The 18,820-nt window shown below is 60.4% G+C and overlaps 2 protein-coding genes across 3 annotated transcripts in view; one reads left to right on the forward strand and one right to left on the reverse strand.

Annotated features, from left to right (window-relative positions):
* Positions 1-12,248, reverse strand: part of POLRMT (RNA polymerase mitochondrial) — a 23,419-nt gene extending 11,171 nt beyond the window's left edge. Inside the window, exons 1-21 of one of the 2 annotated variants that reach the window (XM_027900982.1) lie at positions 12,191-12,248; positions 11,836-11,931; positions 10,699-11,543; positions 10,259-10,389; positions 9,058-9,244; positions 8,557-8,706; positions 8,263-8,430; positions 7,779-7,949; positions 7,072-7,311; positions 6,043-6,822; positions 5,666-5,788; positions 4,496-4,618; positions 4,068-4,247; positions 3,879-3,965; positions 3,510-3,623; positions 2,890-2,939; positions 2,540-2,638; positions 2,147-2,219; positions 1,577-1,659; positions 1,101-1,171; positions 446-541 (exon numbers count right to left, since the gene is read on the reverse strand). In XM_027900982.1, coding sequence (XP_027756783.1) covers positions 492-541; positions 1,101-1,171; positions 1,577-1,659; positions 2,147-2,219; positions 2,540-2,638; positions 2,890-2,939; positions 3,510-3,623; positions 3,879-3,965; positions 4,068-4,247; positions 4,496-4,618; positions 5,666-5,788; positions 6,043-6,822; positions 7,072-7,311; positions 7,779-7,949; positions 8,263-8,430; positions 8,557-8,706; positions 9,058-9,244; positions 10,259-10,389; positions 10,699-11,543; positions 11,836-11,931; positions 12,191-12,248 — 3,879 coding nt within the window. In that variant the 3' untranslated portion in view covers positions 446-491. Of the gene's footprint in view, positions 1-12; positions 542-1,100; positions 1,172-1,576; positions 1,660-2,146; positions 2,220-2,539; positions 2,639-2,889; positions 2,940-3,509; positions 3,624-3,878; positions 3,966-4,067; positions 4,248-4,495; positions 4,619-5,665; positions 5,789-6,042; positions 6,823-7,071; positions 7,312-7,778; positions 7,950-8,262; positions 8,431-8,556; positions 8,707-9,057; positions 9,245-10,258; positions 10,390-10,698; positions 11,544-11,835; positions 11,932-12,190 lie in introns of those variants that run through there. The other variant, XM_027900981.1, reaches the window with a different exon arrangement.
* A 491-nt stretch (positions 12,249-12,739) lies between these two features.
* On the forward strand, positions 12,740-16,493 carry FGF22 (fibroblast growth factor 22). Its single transcript, XM_027901014.1, has 3 exons — positions 12,740-13,010; positions 15,874-15,977; positions 16,236-16,493. The coding sequence occupies exons 1-3, from the start codon at positions 12,740-12,742 to the stop codon at positions 16,428-16,430; spliced, it is 570 nt and encodes a 189-aa protein (XP_027756815.1). The 3' UTR covers positions 16,431-16,493.
* Positions 16,494-18,820: the final 2,327 nt, after the last annotated feature.

Here is an 18,820-nt window from a genome sequence, read left to right on the forward strand (position 1 = left end):
GGGAGCCAGAGAGGGGACAGTGCCCAGAGCTGGAGCAGGGCACAGAAGCAGCACCCACCCTGTAGCCAAGAGCATGGCCAGGGCTCCTGCTGTGTCCAGAGTGGCTGCCTGTCCTTCCAGGTCCGAGCTCCACTGGTGGAGAGGGACAGCACCCCAGGACAGGGAACAGCACAGCAATGGCTGGGGCTCACAGTGAAGTTTGAGGGGAGCCAGCCCTGTCTATTGTTGCCCCTTTGGCCCCACCCCAGCTGTGTGCCCTCTCCAGGTGCTAGGACACAGGCAGTGATTGGCAAACAGCACAGAGCCCGGCCCCCACCGGCTGCTCTTGCAGAGTCCCAGTTTGCCCCAGCACCTCGGTGTGGGGCAGGTCTCTTGCTGGGCTGGCAGCTGCACCTCCTTCCCCGTGAGATGGGGGACAGGAGCTTCGCAGGCCAGGGCCCAACACAGCCAGACAGCCAGAGGTAGCCCAGGGCTCTGCAGGCAGCCATGGCTCAGCTGAAGAAATAGGTGGAATCCATCACCTGCTTCAGGTTGAATTCACCTGGGGGGAGTGAGGAAGAGGAGAGGTCAGAAAGCAGGGTATGGATGGGCAAGGGGGAGAGAAACAGCCTCGGCGTACGAACGATCCCAGCCCCTGGACTGTGCTGCCCATGGAGCACTGGAGTGCTCTGCACAGAGGGCAGGCAGAGCCAGATGGCCTGGCAGACACAGGGCAGAGGGATTAGAAGGAGTTAAACTAATTGCCTTAATCCCATTGCATGTATATCATCTAGATCTTGGCAATTACTATGCTGAGTCCCTCAGTCCCATCTCCCAGCAAATGCTCGTGGTTGGAAACAGATGGGAGCAAAACAAGAGCGGGATGGGATGAGCTGGGTCAGCCTGGGGGAAATTCCCAGGGGCTCAGTGACAGTAATGTTTACAGGGATGCTATAGGGGAATGTGTCCAGGCTGTCCCATGGCTCTGCAGTCCAGCACAGAAGGGAAAACCTGATCCTAGGGGACAGCTCTGGCTTTCTGTCTTTTGGGGGCCACTCCATCTCACTTCCCTTGTTTCCAAACTACTCCTGAGCTCTGCAGTTCCTATCCTATGCTCCTACCTGTCCTGGGGACATTTGACAGCTGCTCCATCAGTTTCTTCTGCCAAGTGGCTATGGTCTCTGTGTTGGGGCTGAATGAACCAGAAGGAAGCAAATCAACATGGGGTCTCTGGGAGAAGGCACACCTTCCTCTGCTCCCCAGTGCAGCCCCTGACAACAGGATTCAGCTCTTCCAAAACAGACCATGCACCCTTGAGTGGGAGCAGGAGCCCAGCCCTGGCCACAGCAGCCCAGGGCAGGCCCTAAGGCTGCCAAACCCTCCCTCAGTTCTGCAGCAAGAGGGTGCAGAGCCCTTGTTTTTCACACTGAGGTTGAAGGTGGTTTGAGTGTCAGGCAAGAAAGAAGGATAGGTTCTACCCAGAGCAACCCCCAGGCAGGTGACACAACCTGTCAGCACTTGGACACGATCTCTCAAGAGAGGGAACTGGTGCAGGCAGGAAGAAGCATGATGGGGGAAACCAACAGGCCAGGAATACCTGCAGTATTTCTCCAGCATGAACTCAGACAGATCCTGCAGGATCTTCTCGCTGTGCAGAGCCACAAACTGCTGCCGACAGATCTGACCCAGGGAGACAGGGTGAGGTGCAGATTAGGAGGCATTTTCCCTCCTTCCCCGCAGCGACAGGTTAGAGTTGAGGGGCAGGGGAAGCACCAGGAGTGGGAAGGAGGTGCTGCTAAAAACGGTGCAGGAATCAGCCTGGGGAGGTGGGAAGCAGAGGTCGACCCCCACAGTCACAACAGCGCTCGCAGCACTGCAGAGGGAAAGGCCCAGGGCAGGGCAAGGGCACCAGCTCTGCCAGGGCTGTGTTCAGTGCCCATTTATGCACACAGATTCTGCCACACACACTCCCTGCAGGATGGGAGGGGATGGGGCACCAGAAAATCAGCTGCAACTGCCAGCAAGTATCCCAGGTTCACTTTGCCTGAGTGAATCAATCAGCCTATGGAGCAAAGCCCAGGGGAGGCGAGGCCTGGCATGGGCCCAGAGCACAGATCTTGCTCACAGCCAGATCTTGCTCACAAGGGACCCCAGAGGACACTTTTACCTGGTTCATGATGTCCACAGTGAGTGCGTGAGTCCAGTAACAATCATGGACCGAGACGAAGGTCAGACCCTGCCTGGGAGGGGGCAAAGGTGCCATGAAATAGTGCTGAGAGCACCTCTGTGTGATGACCCCCAACCCACGTAGACCCTCTGGCTAGGACAGAAGCACAGACCACATAAGGAGGGCGACTCCCTGCATGGCCCCTGCAGGTCTTCAGAGATCCCAGGATCTCCCTGTTCCGCTGCCTCCTCTCACCCCTTCTCTGCCAGGAACCCCAGACTTCTACCCACCAGGGAGTCCCTGGTCCCACATGGCACCTTGCCCAGCAACACTCTGCCAGGAGAGTCCTGAGCCAGCGAAGAGCCAGGTGAGAGTCCAGCTGCCCACTCCTACCTGAGGCAGTGCAGAGCCGTGAGCATCATGTGCGTGGAGTCCAGGGAGTGGATGAAGTTGGGGGGGAAGGCATTCTTCTGCTTCACAGTATCAGGCTTCCTGCGGCACAGAGTGGGACACGGAGGAGCTGGGGCACTTCAGAGCACAGAGGCAGTGCCACCCCAGCCCGGGGTTGAGGGGGTTGCCCTGGAGAACCCCAGGGCCCTGCTCCTCTGCCCAGCTCTCTGCAGCTCAGGAGGATAACAAGAGCTCTGGCACTCCTTGACAGCTTCCCTGATGGGAAGGCATCGTCCCCAAAGCACAGGCTGGGGTCAGCAGGGGCACAGTGTAGGCTATGATTTCATACTTACTGGCTGCTGTTGGGGGTTCTCACACTCAAATTCTGCATGCCACAATTCAGCTGTGAGTGGAGAGAGGGGACCAGTTATTACCCTGCACTGTCCACAGCATCTTCTGGAGAGGACTGTGCCTTTGCAGGGTGCCCCAGCACTGCGGCAGCTGCCACTCCTCAGTGACACCTTGCCTAGCTCACAGGCAGGCATCCTGCACCCCTTCCCCGTGACAGCCCTTGCAGGGTGAATCAGCCTGAGAGGGGCTGCTGGAGGTGAGCAGCACAGGGACAGACGGGCTGGGGGGACGTGAGTCAGCGCAGTGGCGCGTGGGAGGTGACAGCAGCGAGACTGAGTCACGCGAGCCCTGAGGAGGCTCCTCGGAGCGGGGAACGGCCCGTGCCCCAGCTGCCTGAGTGGGACAGAACACAAGAGCTTCCTCACCAGCCCACCCACACCCTCCGGGCTCTGCAGGGAGCGATGAGGCTGGAGGATGTGCCTGCACACATGGATCCTACCTGCTCTGCAGGCTCGCCCACCAGGGATGCCAACCTGCCAGGCTTCATCCCGGCTGTCCCTTCTGCGCTCCCACCGCGGCACAGGCAGGGGTGGATGAATCCTCACACCAAACACTCACTCACCACAGTGGACTTGAGGCGATAGTAGGGCTGCACGATGGGGAGACCCAGCGGTGTGACCCACTCCACTGTCCGCCCCGACTGGGAGATGAGCTTGGCGCTCTCTGTCAGCCAGGTCTTCAGAAGAGGTGAAGAAGTAGCTGGAGTTAGTGTGGAGCTGGGAGACTCCATCCCCTCCCAGCACAGGCCACCCTGATTCCTACCACAGACTGGGACAGTCCAGTGCTTACTGGAAAGTTTAGCACAATCCCACACCTCTGGGGCAGGACCCAGGAGAACCATCTCTCCACATGGAGCATCCCCTGGTCTATGTACAAGCGGACCAGGGAAGAAGAAAAAGCGGAGAGAGATAAGATGCAAGAGGCTTTTTACCTGGATATCTCGAGTTGCTGAGAACATCTCCTTGATGCTGTTGAACACCTGCCTCACCAGGTAGTGAGATGCTTCCCACAAGTATTCCTGAACAGAGCAGAGGCAGAGCGACGGGTCAGGCAAAGGGACAGCAAAAGACATAGAGGAAAGTGCCAGGACCCAGGGAAGGGGGACACATGGGCATGCTACCTCAGGGAATTCATCGATCTCCTTGAGACGCTTCTCTATCTGCAGGCGGCCGCCGTAGCGCGTGACTCCGTACACCACCGTCATCACCGTCTGCTTCACCACCTTGCGGCTGATGAAGCCTTGCAGCACCTGCGCGATCTTCACCCCCCGCTCAGCATCCTTCTTCCGAAACTCCTCCACCTGAGGGGGAGAGCGCCCCAGGGCTCAGCCCCAGCATGAGCCATGCTGGCTTGAGCCCCCGCCGTGGCTGGGGGCCACGTGAGACCTTCCCAGCCGTGCGCTGCCTGGCCCAAGCTCCCATTAGAATTCCTGCAGCCCATTTTCACCACCCGGGGTGACAGAAATCACCCGCTGAGGGGAGTGACCCTGTGCACCAAGAGGAGGAGTCAGGTCCAAAATGACTCCCCTGAGCCCCTGCTGTGCCTCACCTGCTGGGCCACTGCACTGTAGACATCCTGGGGGACGCTGCAGGGCATCAGGTTGACAGAGATAGCACCGATGAGGTCCCGGCCAAGCGCTGCGTAGTGCTGCAGCCCATTGCAGGAGCCATCCTGTATGTGGGAAGAGCAGGAGGGAAACAAGAAGCTGCCACAGCAGCTGCCCTTGTAGCCCTCCTGAGACTGAGAGCAGCTTGGGTGAGACAGGCAAGACCTGAATGACAGCATGGTAAGGTTCTGGTGCTCCCCAAACCACACCGGCATCAATGTTTCTCGCAAGAGGTGTGCTGCTCTTCCTGCCCCCCTGGGCTTGGGCTCTCCCTCGTCACAGGGGGCTGCAGCTGACCCAGGACCACCTCTCAGGCAGAACCCCCTCCTCCCTGCACCCCCTTGCCTGCAATGCAGCACATCCTGATGGCTCCATTAACTGAGCGCTAATGACTCAGGCAGTACAGAGTCTGTGGTGCCCTCCAGAAGAAGTCCTTGCTGGAATTTCATTGGCTGCACTCTCCACAACCCCCCTGTTGCTCTCTTGATCTTTTGTTGTCATCAAAATATCAGTCTTGACTGTCTCATGCATATTCCAGACCACTGCTACTGGCAGAACAAGCGCTGTTCCCCCCACTCAGTTATAACTGAGCCACCCCATCTCCTCACGAAAGGAGCAGCCCCCCACACCAGGACCACAATCAGCCATGGTCCCTGTGCAGACAGAAAGGACAGGTGCCTTCAGGGAGCTGAGCAGCACCTGAGCAACTGCACTAGCCCAGAGCAAGGACAAGGCACATGGTGACAGCCAGGACACTGAACGCAGGGGACAACCTGCTCTGTCTGCATGCCCTTTCTCAGTTCCAGATCTCCCATCCTGGCTCCTGTAGAGCTGCTTGGCTTCAGCCTTGGAATGGGATTGGAGCAAAAATCCCTCAAGATTCAATACAGCTCTGAACACTCCAGACAGGCAGGCATTGCCATACTGGGCCAACTTCCAGTCCTGATCCTGTGGCTGGAGAAGGTGAGACTGTTTCGGCTCTCACCCTGCAGCAGCTGCCAGCATCCTCCCAGCCAGGCTCTGCCTGAGCCAAGGGATGCTCCTTCCCACCTTTCCCATTCTCCCGCCCTGCTGAGCCCCACATGGGCCATGAAGATCTGCTGGGCTCCTACCTGATGAACTGGGAAGTGAGAGATGTAGGCTGCTGGATCTGGGGACCTTGAGGCTTTGGCGATTTCCATACAGCATGCCAAGGCTTGCCAGGGCTCATCAGTGTTCATCCACCACTTCCTGCCCTGGGAATGGGAAAGCACAGGCTGGTAGAAATCACAGCATAGGCAGAAGACCCCAGGATACGCTAGGCACAGCTTCTGCTCCCATTATGCCTCTAGCTTCCCTAGTATTTCATCATGTTTTCAAAGAGAAATGTGCTATTTAGGAATCTCCACATTGCTGATTCCCTTATTCCTCTCAAAAGTGTATCTTTCAATATGTTTATATTTCAAAATTGATTCCCATTTTATTTTACTTTCTAGAAGCTCCCATGTACCGTGAGCGGGTGGTCAGCTGAGTCCAGGATCTCCTCCATGATTTCGTTGGCGTACTCCAGCCGCTCCTGCAAGGCGTTCTTCTTCTTCAGCCCCGTCAGGTTGATGAGGTGGATCTTCAGCCAGTTGAGGCCCCTGGGCCCCAGTGGCCTCCCCTCTGCAAACAGCAGGATGGCCCGGGTGACATCGTTCCCCAGGTGGTTGAAATACGGCGGGCACGGGTAAGTCCTGCCGCGGAAATCCATGTTGTGAGGGAACCAGAACACCTTGTCCCTGACGTAGTTGGCGATGGAGAGCTTGTAGAGCGCGTCCATGCGCAGGCTGTGCATCTCTGCAGCCTTCTTCTTGCACAGCAACAGCTCACGCTTGAGGGCCTTGCTCCAGGTCGAGGAATGGCCGGGAGCGCTGGGAGGCCTGGGGGCCTCAGAGAGGGGCGGTGGGATGTCCAGCTGCTCGTTGCCTTTGTCGTTGAAGATGGAGATGATTATATCCAGCACTGGCTGGTTGATCTTCCAGGCACAGTTGCCCAGCTGGTTCAGGGCATCCAGCACGGGATGGAGGTTCACGGGAGGACACTGATCCAGCAGCAGCTGGTGCTGGATGTCCCCATCCACGAAGCGCATCAGCTTGGTGTCATTCACGACAAAGGCACCGAAATGGGGGGAGGTCCAGGGCACTGGGGGACACAGCATAGGCATGGCAGAGGAGTGGAAGGTCAGCATGGTCTCTGCAGCATCCGTCACAATCTGGGAGAAGATGGGATGGGGCTTTATCAGCCCAACCTGGACAGGAGAATCAGAGAGGGGAAGGTCAGCAGCAGAGGATTAGGGCTGGAGTCTGGAAGAGCCTGTGGTCAGTCAGCCATCCTGTAAGGATCACACCAAGTAAGGAGAGTGTCTGCACAAAACCAGGGGTCCTTAGTGTCCCTTTGCAAGAATGGCAGCAGGGACAGAAAAGGGCCTTGCTAGGGTCTGGTTCTGGTCAGGAAGGGATGACCTGCACAGTTCCAGAGCCCCCAAGGCAAGGCTCACCTGCCACGTGTTCTGGTAGGAGTAGATGTGGTAGAGGACAGGGATAGACTTGGACTCCAGACGAGGATTGAGGAGGTTCCTGGGTACCGTGACAGCCTTCACCAGCAGCTCCAGCATGTGCATGCCCAGGCGCATGAAGACCACGTACGGCCAGCTGCAGTCCTTCAGGTTCAGGGAGGAACCTACGCCTGCTTCTGCCACCAGCTTTTCCCAGTATTCCCGTGGCAAGTACTGGTCAGGCTAGGAGGTGGAAGGAGAAAATGCAGGTCAGCTGGAGGGGTCAGACACGCTGTTCCCAGGGGGTTTGCTGGATGGGATCTATCTGGGACATGGCTCTGAGAAGGTCCCTCCTGTCCATGTGTCCTTGTGAGGTCCTCCCTGACAGGAGTATTTGGGGAAGGATGGCTGAGGAGGCTGGGGAAAGCCCAGCAGTGAGAACCAGGACAGCAGTGCTGCAAAGCCCTTCCTCTCACCACATCCCTGTGCTGACACCCCGCCCCTCCCTCTCAGATTGCAGACCTGCCTGCCCCCTCCCCCAAGGCATGTACACTCAGCTCTGGAAACAACCTGCTCACCTGGCCCTTGAGGTGCCCAGGGCAGTGGCCTTGGCCCCTTTCTTCCTTCCCATCCCCTCCTGCCATGCAAAGTGCACCCTGCTCAAGCCTGGAGCTCTCCTGCACAGGACACCTGGCTCCAAGGGCTCCTACCTGGCTGTCCTTTGCCAGCAGGTGGATATAGTCCTCATAGACACCCTTCAACTTCTCCAGCTGGCGGCTGCGCAGCTTCCTATGGGTGATGTACCTGCTGTAGACCTTGGAGCTCAGCTCCCTGGCCAGGACAGCCAGGGACTCTCCTTGTGGAGACAGTGTGTTGAGGACCTGGGAAGACAAAGAGGGTCTTAGGAAGGAGGAACAGAGACAGAGCAGAGAGACAGAGCAGGATTTAAAGCTGCTGTGAGGGGAGCACAGGAAGATTCTGATTCCCACAATGCTGAGTAGATGGTGAGGAAGAAAACACAGCCAGGGCAGAGCAGGGGCTTCTCTGGCTGCTCCACACAGGGAACAGACAGCCTGCACCTAATAACCTGGGAAAACTCTCAGGAAGTTCTAATTTTGCTGGACATTAGTGCTCTGTGACAGCCCCATGGCTGATAGTCTGGCCCTGCTCCCATGAGGCAGGGCAGGTTCCTACCTGCAGCATGATGCCTGCGTACTCCTCATCGGGCAGCAGACACATGTAGGGGTAGAGGTTGTTGTAATTCGACAGTGTCCTGGCCTTGGCCATGCTCTGCTTGGACTTCTGCAGGGCCTGGAGGATGGCATCGTGCCACTGGGAGCGGAGGGTGCCCAGCAGCTCACGCTGCATGGAGAAAGAAGACAGCTGGTCAGTTAGTTGACCACCTCTTCAGCCCATGGACCCCCACGTCTCCCCCACAGGTCCCAAGGGCTGCAGTGCCCCCCTGCCCCCAGACCTCTTGAGCTTTACCGCTTTGACAGCCTGCGGGGTTGGGGGCTTGGCTGCCTCCACTGACTCAATGGTTATGGTGTTGTTCAACTCCATCTGCAGCTGCTGCTGGAAACGCTCCTGCAACTCCTCCACGGAGAAATCCAGCTTGGGGTATGACACCACCTTTTCCTGAAACAAGTGCAAGGCACTATGTCATGCTCATCCTCCCAGCTTCCCTCCAAGAGGCTTGCAGAACAAGTCCAGACTGGACTGGTAAACCCCACAGGCAGCTCTGCTCCTGGTCATGGCCAAGCATCTCCCCACACAGCCCTTACAACACATGGAGGTCACCTCCAGGCCCCTGCCAGCCCTTGGCTTCACTGTTCTTCTGTAAGGGTGTTGGTAACATCATCCATTTGATGACTTGTGTGGGCTATTGATGCTAAAAATTCTTCCTTTATGGAGTCCTGAACTGGACCTGAGAACACCTGTGAACACCACCTGGCCAGGTCCAACACCTCCCTGAGCTCTGTGGCTTACTTTGGAGTAGAAGTCCTGGAGCAGAGAAGACTTGCAAGTCTGGGGCTTGGGTGGAGGGGGCAGCTGGTAGTTGGGCAAGACAGTCCTGATGGCACTCAGAACCTTCTCCTTCTCATCTTCCTCAAAGAGGCACTTTTCGAAGAGCTCCTCCACGTGGAAGCCATCGCTCTTCAGCTGCTCCAGGTATCTGAGGAGGGGCAGACAGGACAGGTTTGATCTTCCCCAGGGGCCTGAGCATGTTGTGCAGGAGCTGCTGGGGCAGGATTTGCCTCAGCACAGCCTGTCCCACAAGGTCACCCGCCTCAGGTTACAGGGATCAGGTGTCCATCTCTCAGCCTGCACCACTCTGGAGCCCCAGCCTGGGCAGGGAGGCTGAGCTCCAGCTGCTCGTGGGCAGCCCCACGGTGTGTGCTGCACTGACACAACTCCCACACCAGGCAGGATGGGCACTGCCAGCCCCCTCAGAATCACATGACTGAAGATATTCACTTGGAGACATCTAGAACTTGTCATGCCAGCCAAGGACACAGAGGTCAGCGATACATCCCCAAGGTGTTTGTGCAGCACTAGCAGATCAGCAGCTTTCTCCATCCTCTGGCGAGGAGCTGGTTGTACAGACAGCCCCAGGTACTGCCCCTAGACCCAGTCTGTGGGCTCTCACAGGGCTCCTTCAGCTCCCTGCCTCGGCCTCACACTTTCCCACCTGCTGTGCTCCATGAGATCCATCTGAATCTCCTGACCACGCTCCTTCGGAGAGCCCTGTGGGAATTGGCTATCTAGCTGAGCCTACCAAGAAGGGGAAACTGCATGGAAGTGCTGTAAAAACAAACAGGGGAGTCAAGCCATTCTCACCAGGCAGCGACAGAGAGGCCAGCGGAAGCAAGATGCCCAGGATGGGTGGGGAACCAAGGAGTCCCTGACTGGAGAGGGGCTCTCCCAGCTCAGCTTTGGGGAGAGAAGCAGCTGTTCTCACCTCCCACATCTCCTCTCCCTGCATGATCTCAAACTCCCTAGCAGCTGGGGGTGGCAGGGAGGGTGCTACAGGAGCTCTGCCTGCCCCAAAATGTGGCCGTGAGAAAACGGTCAGAGCATCCAGGCGTGCAGGCCACAGGGGCCCCAGCCCCGTGTGTCTCCCAGTTCTCCCAGCACAGGCTGTGGAGCTGGTGCCCCAGGGCTCAGCAGCACCTGAGGCAGGTGTTACCTCTGGATGGCTTCGGAAGGTGACTGGTTCCGGCCCATGCACTGCAGGGCTGCTGCGTAGGAGTCCAGGCTGGGACGGAGCCCGACAGACTCCAGCATGGAAAACAGCTGGTCGATGTGCTGCAGGCAGCCCTGTGGATGAGCAGGGAAGGGGGCTGCGGACACACAAACACCAGCAGCCCCAGAATCATAGCTTCACGCCCCTCCTATTTGTATTTAGCCATCTCTACCTCGCCCCTTCCCCATCCCCTTCTTCTCCTCAAAGCCACCTCACAGGGATTCGTGGCCTCATGCCAGCTCTGTTCCTCTTGCCAGAAACCAAGCGCTCCCCGAACATTTGCTGAAGAGAGGTGTGACAACCACACGTAAAACCATGAGCAGTTCAAGGCTCTTCCTCCTGAGCCAGTCCTTCTCCCACCCAGAGCACCCGTGGCTTGATACCTTCCTGGCCCAGCAGCGCATCACGATGTTGTAGGCACTGACATCCAGCAGCTTCTGCTTCACTGGAGATCTGTGGTACAGTGTGAGGATCCGCTCGGCCTGCTCCGGCTGCTGCAGGAACAGGAAGCACTCCAGGCTGGACAAGATGGTCTCCTGCAGGACCTTGTCCTGGCTGCTCTCCTTGTCCTTCAGCACCCTCTGAGGACTCTCCAGCTTCATACCTTCCTTCACTGCCACCACTCTGGGCTTGCTGTGGGTGTAGAGGCTGTGGGGAATGGTGGAGCTCTGGCTCCAGGCAGTGGCTGCTTTCACCTTTGGAGCTTTAGAGGTCTTCAGGCTCTTCGTGGGTTTTGCTTTGGGTTTGCCTTTGGCCTCTCCCTTGGCCTCTGCCTTGGCCTTTAGCTTGGCCTTTGGCTTGGCCTCTGCCTTGACCTTTGGCTTGGCCTCTGCCTTGGCCTTTGGCTTGGCCTCTGCCTTGGCCTTTGGCTTGGCCTCTGCCTTGACCTTTGGCTTGGCCTCTGCCTTGGCCTTTGGCTTGGCCTCTGCCTTGGCCTCTGCCTTGGCTTGGCTCCCCAGATCCAGCTGGGAGGCAGCCATGGATAATTTCCGCTCCAACTTCAGCTGCTGGACACACGTCTCCTTGTGCAATGTCTCGACCCAGCTGTGGGGCCGGGCTGGGCACCCCCCTGCCCTGGGAACAGGCTGCTCCTGCGTGGGGCCAGGGGCCATGGCCTGCTGCAGAGGGTTCTGGTGCTTCTCATTGCCCAGTGGGGACAGCTCCCCCTTGTTGACTGTCACCTCTGGAGCATTACTGCTTTGGAGCTGCTTTGCTCGAGCTTTGAGCACTGGAGGGAAACAGAGAGAGGTGACGGGATGCAGTGCATGGCAGAAGGTTCTGTCCTGCCCAGGACCTCCCTCTGGGAGTGCCAAGAACGTGCTCAGAAAAGAGAATCCACACAAGAACTTTATCCCATCTTGGCCAGCCCCACTCCCAGACACAGATTCTGACCACTGTCTCTCTGGGATCCACCTGCATGCAGGCTGGGGCCCATCCCAGCAACCCACCCCAGTATCCCAAGAACCAAGCTGTGGCTGGTCTGACTGCTGCCTGCTCACTGTAGCTCTCCAAGCACTCACCTTTCAGCAGCTCTGTCCTCTCGCAGGTGCTGTCCCTGTTCGCCTTCTCCTTAGTGCTGGCGGATGAGTAGCTCCTGAGGACGCTCCATGGAACTCCTGCCGAGGAAAAATATGAAGGTGCAGGGGGTCAAAGGAGGCTTCACCCCTCAGAGTGCCCCCTGCCCCCAAGCCAAGACACACGGTCAGGCCCCAGCTGGGCACAGAAGTGACTTTTCTCAGCTCAGCTGCCCCAGCAGCAGTGCAGAGGGCCGGAAGGAACAGGAGGGACAGGGATGCCCCTCAGCCCCTGGATCCGGACGCAGCTGCGTGCCGGGGGATGCTCGGGCCCTGCCCGAGCCCCGGTGTCCGCGCTCACCGGGCCCCCTCAGCCCGCCCGGGCCCCGCAGCGCCGCCCGCAGCCGCAGCAGCGCCATCCCCGCGCCGCGCACGCCGCCCGCCACCGCGCATGCGCCGGTGCTGCCGCGCGGGACCCCGGGAGCGCGAGTCCAGCCGCACCGAACTACAACTCCCATGGTGCATCGCGGCCGCGCCGCTGCTCCCCTCCCTCGCGCCCCCTGGCGGCCGTGGCGGCCCCGACGGGACGGGAGTGGAACCGGGACACGGGACACGGCGGCACCGGGACACGGGACACGGGACACGGCGGCACCGGGACACGGGACATGGGACACGGGGGCACCGGGACACGGGACACGGGACACGGCGGCACCAGGACGGTTCCCACCTGGGCGCCCTAGGGCAGCCGAGTGACCGCGTCCGGTAACCCGGGGCAGCCGTCGGGACGCGGATTTATGAATGGGAGGCCCCGCCTCCGGCCCCTCCCCGCCCCTTGGCCACCGCCCTGCCCAGGCCGCCCCTCCCTGACCGCCCGCGCCGTCGGGGCCGGTCGCCGGTCGCGGCCGCGGCAATGGCCCATCGCCTGTCGCCCGCCGCCCGCCCGCCGCCCGTCGCCATGAGGCGCGGGGGCCCCGCTGCCATCGCTGCGTGCCTCGCCGGGGCGCTCGCTGTGCTGGCGGGACCGGGCAGTGCCACCGGGACCGGCCGGCGACCTCCCCGCAGCTACGGGCACCTGGAGGGCGACGTGCGCTGGCGGCGACTCTTCTCTGCCACTCGCTTCTTCCTGCACATCGACGGCGGCGGCGGCGTGGAGGGGACGCGCTGGAGGGAGCGGCCGGGCAGTGAGTGTGGCCGGGACCGGGACCGGGACCGGGGAGAGCCGGGGCCTGGGGCCACCCCCCGCGGCTGCCCCGCGCCCACGGCGGGCGAGAGCCCGATCCCACCGGGTGCCGGGGCTGCGGCAGAGGCGGGCGCTGCCGGGGCGGAGGCTGGACGGGGGTGCCTCGGGACGGGGACAGGACCCTCCGTGCCCGGCTCGGAGATCGTCCGCAGCTCCTCCCGCTGGGGGAACCTCAGCCAAAGCGCCTCCTCCTGTAGGGGCTCGGGAGCGGCGGGAGCTACTGTCCTCTCCGTCCCCGCTGTCCCCTCTGTCCCTGCCGGGCGAGACACGTCACTCCTCGAGCACAACCTGCTCCGGCTGCCCTCGCCCCGGGAGCTCCTTCCCGAGGCTCGGCCGCCGCCGCCCCGTGGGAGCCGTGAGAGGGGCGCGGACACCAGCAGGCACTGCCTGGGGACCCGGCGTTGCTGGGGTGACCGGGGGGAGGTGTTGGTCCCTTGTCCCATCTCGTCCTGCCAGCGCAGCCATGAGGTCACCCATCTGATCGATCCCCTCAATCACACTGAGGAGGATAAAGACTGAGGAGGAGGGACATAGGAAGTTTCGTGGTGATGCTGATCCCAGAATGGAGCATCTCTCAAGTGTGGGAGAGTGGAGCAGCCCTGTTGAACGGGACCATTCCACAGCTGCTGCCTGTGGAGTGTTTTGGGGCTTGGCATGGGGGCACCCAGGTGGGCAGAGGGACAGAGTTCCCAGAGCCCCCAAGGACTTGGCACCCACTGTGTGTTTTTCAGCAAGAGTCAGGGCTGCAAGCATCCAGGTTTCAGCCCATCAGGGTGTGTAGTCCCAGCCCCTGTGACAAGGAGAGGGCACCGTTTTGGCAGAACAGTGGTTGGACGGGGGGTCCTTGGGAAAGGGGGATACCTGAGCATCCCTGGGGTGCCCTGGCAGGGTGTGGGGGCTTGGGGCAGGAGGCATGCAGCACCCCCAGCCCATGTCCTGGTCTGGTGGGGACAGCCCTGTCTCCTGGCCAGCACAGGGTGAGGGAGCCCAGCCCAGCCCAGGGAACCCTCCTGTGGTGTCAGAGGCTGTTGGGAGTCCCGACCAGGCACATTGCCAGCACAAAGCACCCCAACACGTTCCCTCGGCTGGGTGGCCATGGGGCCTGGCAGGCAGAGCAGCCCTGGGCTGTTGCACGGGACTCACTCTGCTTATCTGAGTATGCCTGGGCTGGGCTCCCCTCCACAGCCCTCGTGGAAGCTGCTGGACCAGCCCCACTGGCAGCTGCAGGGTGGCGGGGGATCTCCCAGGGACTCCCCCACCTCAAGCCCTTCTTCTGCCCCAGCCTCCTCAGGACCCCTCTGAGGGCTGAGAGTGTGAGACTGGGGGCACTGGGAGCTGTCTCTGGGCAGGCACTGGCCAGGCACCTGCAAGCAAAGCATGGCAGAGCCAGCCAGGGCGCTGGGGACAGTGGTGGGGGGTTATTTTTAGAAAAGCACAAGTCCTTATAAATAGCAGCAGCTCCAGATTGTGATCAAGCAGGACAGATTTGCAGCCCTTCTCCTCCACTGCTGCTCGTCAGTGGTTTCACTGGGCCAGGCCCTGGAGATCCCAGTAGATGCCAAGGCCAGCAGCAGCACCAAGGCAGCTGGGCTGAAAATCCATGAGGAGCTGAAGGCTTAGGAGCCTGCAAGTTGTCCTGGTGCTGTATCAACCCTGTCCACTCCCAGCCTCCTGCAGGCAGGTGATGCCCAGGCAGTGCTGGAATTGCCGGAGGATCGGTGCCTGGTGAAAGCCCCTGCTCAGGGGCTGCAGCCCTCCACACTGTGTGTACCACCACCAACCAGAGCCTCTGAGTGTCCTCCCTCCCTGTCCAGCCGGGGCAACCCCTGCAGCGGTGCCCATGGGCAGATCCTGCTGTGGCTCCTGCCCTGCCCACTGCCCTGCCTGCATCTCTCTCACTGGAGATTCCTTCTCCCCTTTCCACTGTGCCATGTGCCTGGAGGGCAGCAGGGCAGGCAGCAGCACTCCGGGCTGGCTGGAGCGGGGCAGTGCAGGAATCCAAGGGCCCTGATGATGTTCTGGGTGTTTCCCTTGCCAGAGCCGCTGGTCTGACCACATGCCTTTCCCATTAGCGGCCGTGCCGGAGCCCGGAGCCCAGAGCTCGGGCACACACACGCCAGCCCAGCTGTGGCTTTGCAGCCCGGCTGCAGCCACCTCCTGGGCTCATCCCCTTGTCCTGCAGCACTGCTGCATCCGCCAGCCTGCAGTGCTGGGCACAGAGCTGCGTATCCTCTCTTGTGCCAGCCGGACCGTCAGCACCAGCATCCTTGGGCGACACCATTCTGGCCCCATTCCTGCCCCTCACGCCTCTGCCCACGTGCCTCTGCCCACCATAACACAGGGCGCACTGTCGCTGCCACCCCCGCGCACACTTTGCCCCTCCAAGAGCCGTGCCAGCCTCAGCGCCCTGCGTGGGCCAGGGCCAGGCGCTGTGGGGGGCAGGTCGTGTCCCTGAGGCACCGCGGGCCCACTGGGGACAGATGCGTTTGCGGAGCTGCCAGCGAGGGGAGGACACACGCGAGGCTGGCACCGGGCAAGCGGAGGTTGTGCTTGGCATTGCTCCCACACAGCCCAGCTCCTGGGAAGCAGCTGGACCCTGGGGAGGAGAGGAGTAAAGATCAAACCCTCTCTGGATCAGAAGTTCCCCCTCCCACTCCCAGCTTGGGCTGCAGCTCTTGTTCCCACTGTTCCTCTGACTGCTCCCGCTGTGGGCAGGGAACAGCAACCCCATCCCTCTGGGGGACACTGTGGCCACAGACCCAGGATCGGGGCAGAGGCTCATGCTGGGCTTCCCTGTCCCACAGGCATCGTCGAGATCCGGTCGGTGCGTGTCGGCGTCGTGGCCATCCGGGCAGTGCACACTGGCTTCTACCTGGCCATGAACAAGCGGGGGAGGCTCTACGGGTCGGTAGGTCGGACGCTGCCTCCTGGGAGGGACTGCACCGGGGTCAGAGGTGCAGGGCAGAGTTGCAACAGGGGGTCCTAGACCTGCTGGGACCGGTGCCCAGGAGCAGGGTTCTGGTTTCCTGTGCCCTGACGCGCTCCCCAGCAGGGACCGAGCCCCTCTGACCCCTGGGGACACGCAGGGTCCTGCCCTGCCCCACTTGGGGTCCAAGGGACCCCAGCCAAGCACAGCCACCCTTCACCCCCTTCCCTCTCCTGCCAGAAGGAGTTCAGCCCCAACTGCAAGTTCACAGAGCGCATCGAGGAGAACGGCTACAACACCTACGCGTCGCTGCGCTGGCAGCACTGCGGCCGCCCCATGTTCCTCTCTCTCAACAGCAAGGGCAGGCCACAGCGAGGGGGCAAGACACGACGGCAGCACCTCTCCACACACTTCCTCCCCATGCTTGTTGGCTGAGTGCCATGGGCAGCTCCGGACAGTCCTGTAGGAAAAAAAAACAAGAAAGGGTTCTTTTATTTATGTAGATATCTATTTTTTGCTATTTATTGCTTTATTTTTAATGCGTGGTGGAGGATGGATGCAAAAGGCAGGTGCTCCAGACTTGGCTTTGCAGGGCTGTGGCTCTCCTGCCATCCCGCTGGGGCAGAGCTGGCGTGGCACAGCTGGGGAGCGTGGCCACCGTGTGCCAAGGCTGAGGGTGTGCCTGGAGCAGGCCTGGGGTCTGCAGGGCTGGGATGTGCCAGCCAGTTGTCTGTGTCCGAGCACTCGAGGCAATTAAAGCTGTGTTCATGGTACGGAACGGGAGCGGGTCTTGGAGCTTTGATGGTGGACTTGGCTTGGGATGGGAGAGATTGGGTTCCCTGAGGTCGTGGCTGCAGCCCCCGGTGTCACCCCTGCTGCCACCAGCGGGGAGCGTGGCTGGTCCCCTGCCACATCGACCCCCACCCACCCCACAGGAAAACAGCAACGATGGTTCAGCAGCACAAAGGAGGGGGCAGGAGGAGCAGAACCAGGAGCCAGCCTGGATCCTCAGGCAGACACAGCCCCAGGGCTGTCCCTGGCTGCAGCCTGTGCCGGTCCTGCAGCCCAGCTCGGCACCATCATTCCCAGCCAATACGGAGCTGGGACAGTGGCCAGTGGCAAGGACCAGCCCCTCACCTGGAGGGGAGCACGGCCAGGAATAGAACCCACATGTTGGCCTCCTGGTCACAGTACATCCCTGAGCCACCCTCACACCCACCGTGGCCAGGCCCAGCAGCCGGGTCACTGTCACGTCACACAGCAATGGCCCCAGCAAAAACCACCAAACTCGTTCCATTTCCGACCCAACCAGCTCCAAATGAGTCTGAAAGGGAACAGTCACTGTGTTAACTGTGTGGTGACTCTGGCACTGGCCCCGAGCCCCTGCCAGGCAGGTGGCAACTGCCACACACCCACCTGGGGCTTTGCCTTTCTCACTCAAAACCCACCCAAGCACTGCTGACGTGTGAGAGATCACCCTGAGCAGCAGGGGAGCCAGCAACCCCCGCCGCAGCAGACATGGTGGGAGAGGGAAGGTTTTCCCAGGTCTCCTGTTTAGGTGATTAAACAGCAAAGCCTTCCCTTGGTGCTGGGCCAGCCGATGGACTCACGCAGGTTCAGCCAGGACCTTCTTGCTGCCACCCACCTCCCCAGACCAGGCTTCTGGCTCAACCCTTGGCAGAGGATGAGCCATTAACCATGACACACCAGTCCTGAGATAAACCCTCGTCCTCGTGAGATGAAAGGCGCCGCTGCGCCCCTGCCAAGCCAAGGAGGAAAAACAGTCCCAGCGAGTCGCTCTGTGCCAGCTCCTGGCCCCAGCAGAGCTGCTGCCACCCACCCTCGGGACACTGTCTCCAACAAACCACCTTCTTGTGTTCTGAAATGGCCCAAGAATGGCCAAATCAGCCACTGGCCTCCCCCCTCCTGCAGGAATCTTGTTCCTTCCCAGGAAGGTCTCGGGAGGAAGGCCAGGTCTGGGGCGAACCTGCTTTGGAAGAGACATCCAAGTTCTGCTGGCACCAGCACCTTCCCCAGCTGTCCCACCCCACTCCCAGAGCCCCAAGAGCCAGGGGAAGAAGCAGGGAGCCCACCAAACTGCCAAACTCTTGGCCCACCCCCACAGGGCACACTCCCCTTGCCCGCTCCAGCCTCTGCCACAGCACAATCCTGACATGCGGCTCCATCATGGATCCTGGCCCGTCAGGAGACCCACTGAGTGCCCCAAGTCCCTGCAAGGGGAAAGGGCTCCCGGTGACAGAGGGCAAGAGCACCAGGGCTCTGGTCCTCTCATGCCTCCAGGCCTGGGGAGCAGGGACACGGCAGGGAGTGACTGCCCACACTGGTCACATTCTTGTCATTCTCCAAGCTCCAGCTCTGTCACAGAAACTGAGTCACAAACATACCTGGGTATTTTTCTCTCTCTCCTTTTTTAATCAGCTCTATTTTAAGTAGTTTTGCAATACATTTTTCTCAAAAAAATGCTGTTTTCCTGGTAATTACTCAGTCACAATGAGATTTGCTGGTCCGCGCTCTGCCGCACACCCCGTCCTGGGTGGGCCCAGTGGAACAGCCCGACCCAGCTGCGAGGGGGGCAGGACTGCAACAGAGAGATGTAAAAAATAGAAAAGACCAGCTGAGGATGCTTCCAGATGCAATCCTTGGTCACCTGTGCAGTGCCCCGCAGGCTGGCAGCGGCTGCCCCAGAGCCCAGAACTCCCAGCAGGTGGGAGGGCTCAGAGAGGCCCAGCCTGCCCGAGGGAGGTGGGATGGCTCAGCAGCCTCGGAGCTTACCCTGTAGCTCTCCTCAAATCATGCATAACGGC

The sequence above is a fragment of the Empidonax traillii genome, unplaced genomic scaffold (genome assembly GCF_003031625.1).
Source record: "Empidonax traillii isolate 1590-97213 ecotype Southwest subspecies unplaced genomic scaffold, ASM303162v1 scaffold761:size885847, whole genome shotgun sequence".
NCBI lineage: Eukaryota > Metazoa > Chordata > Aves > Passeriformes > Tyrannidae > Empidonax > Empidonax traillii.

Coding starts and splice junctions, on each gene's coding strand:
- FGF22 (XM_027901014.1), top strand. CDS start 12,740: ATGGCCCATCGCCTGTCGCCCGCCGCCCGCCCGCCGCCCGTCGCCATG. Junction 13,011..15,873: donor CTGGAGGGAGCGGCCGGGCA/GTGAGTGTGGCC, acceptor CCTGTCCCACAG/GCATCGTCGAGATCCGGTCG. Junction 15,978..16,235: donor GGGGGAGGCTCTACGGGTCG/GTAGGTCGGACG, acceptor CTCTCCTGCCAG/AAGGAGTTCAGCCCCAACTG.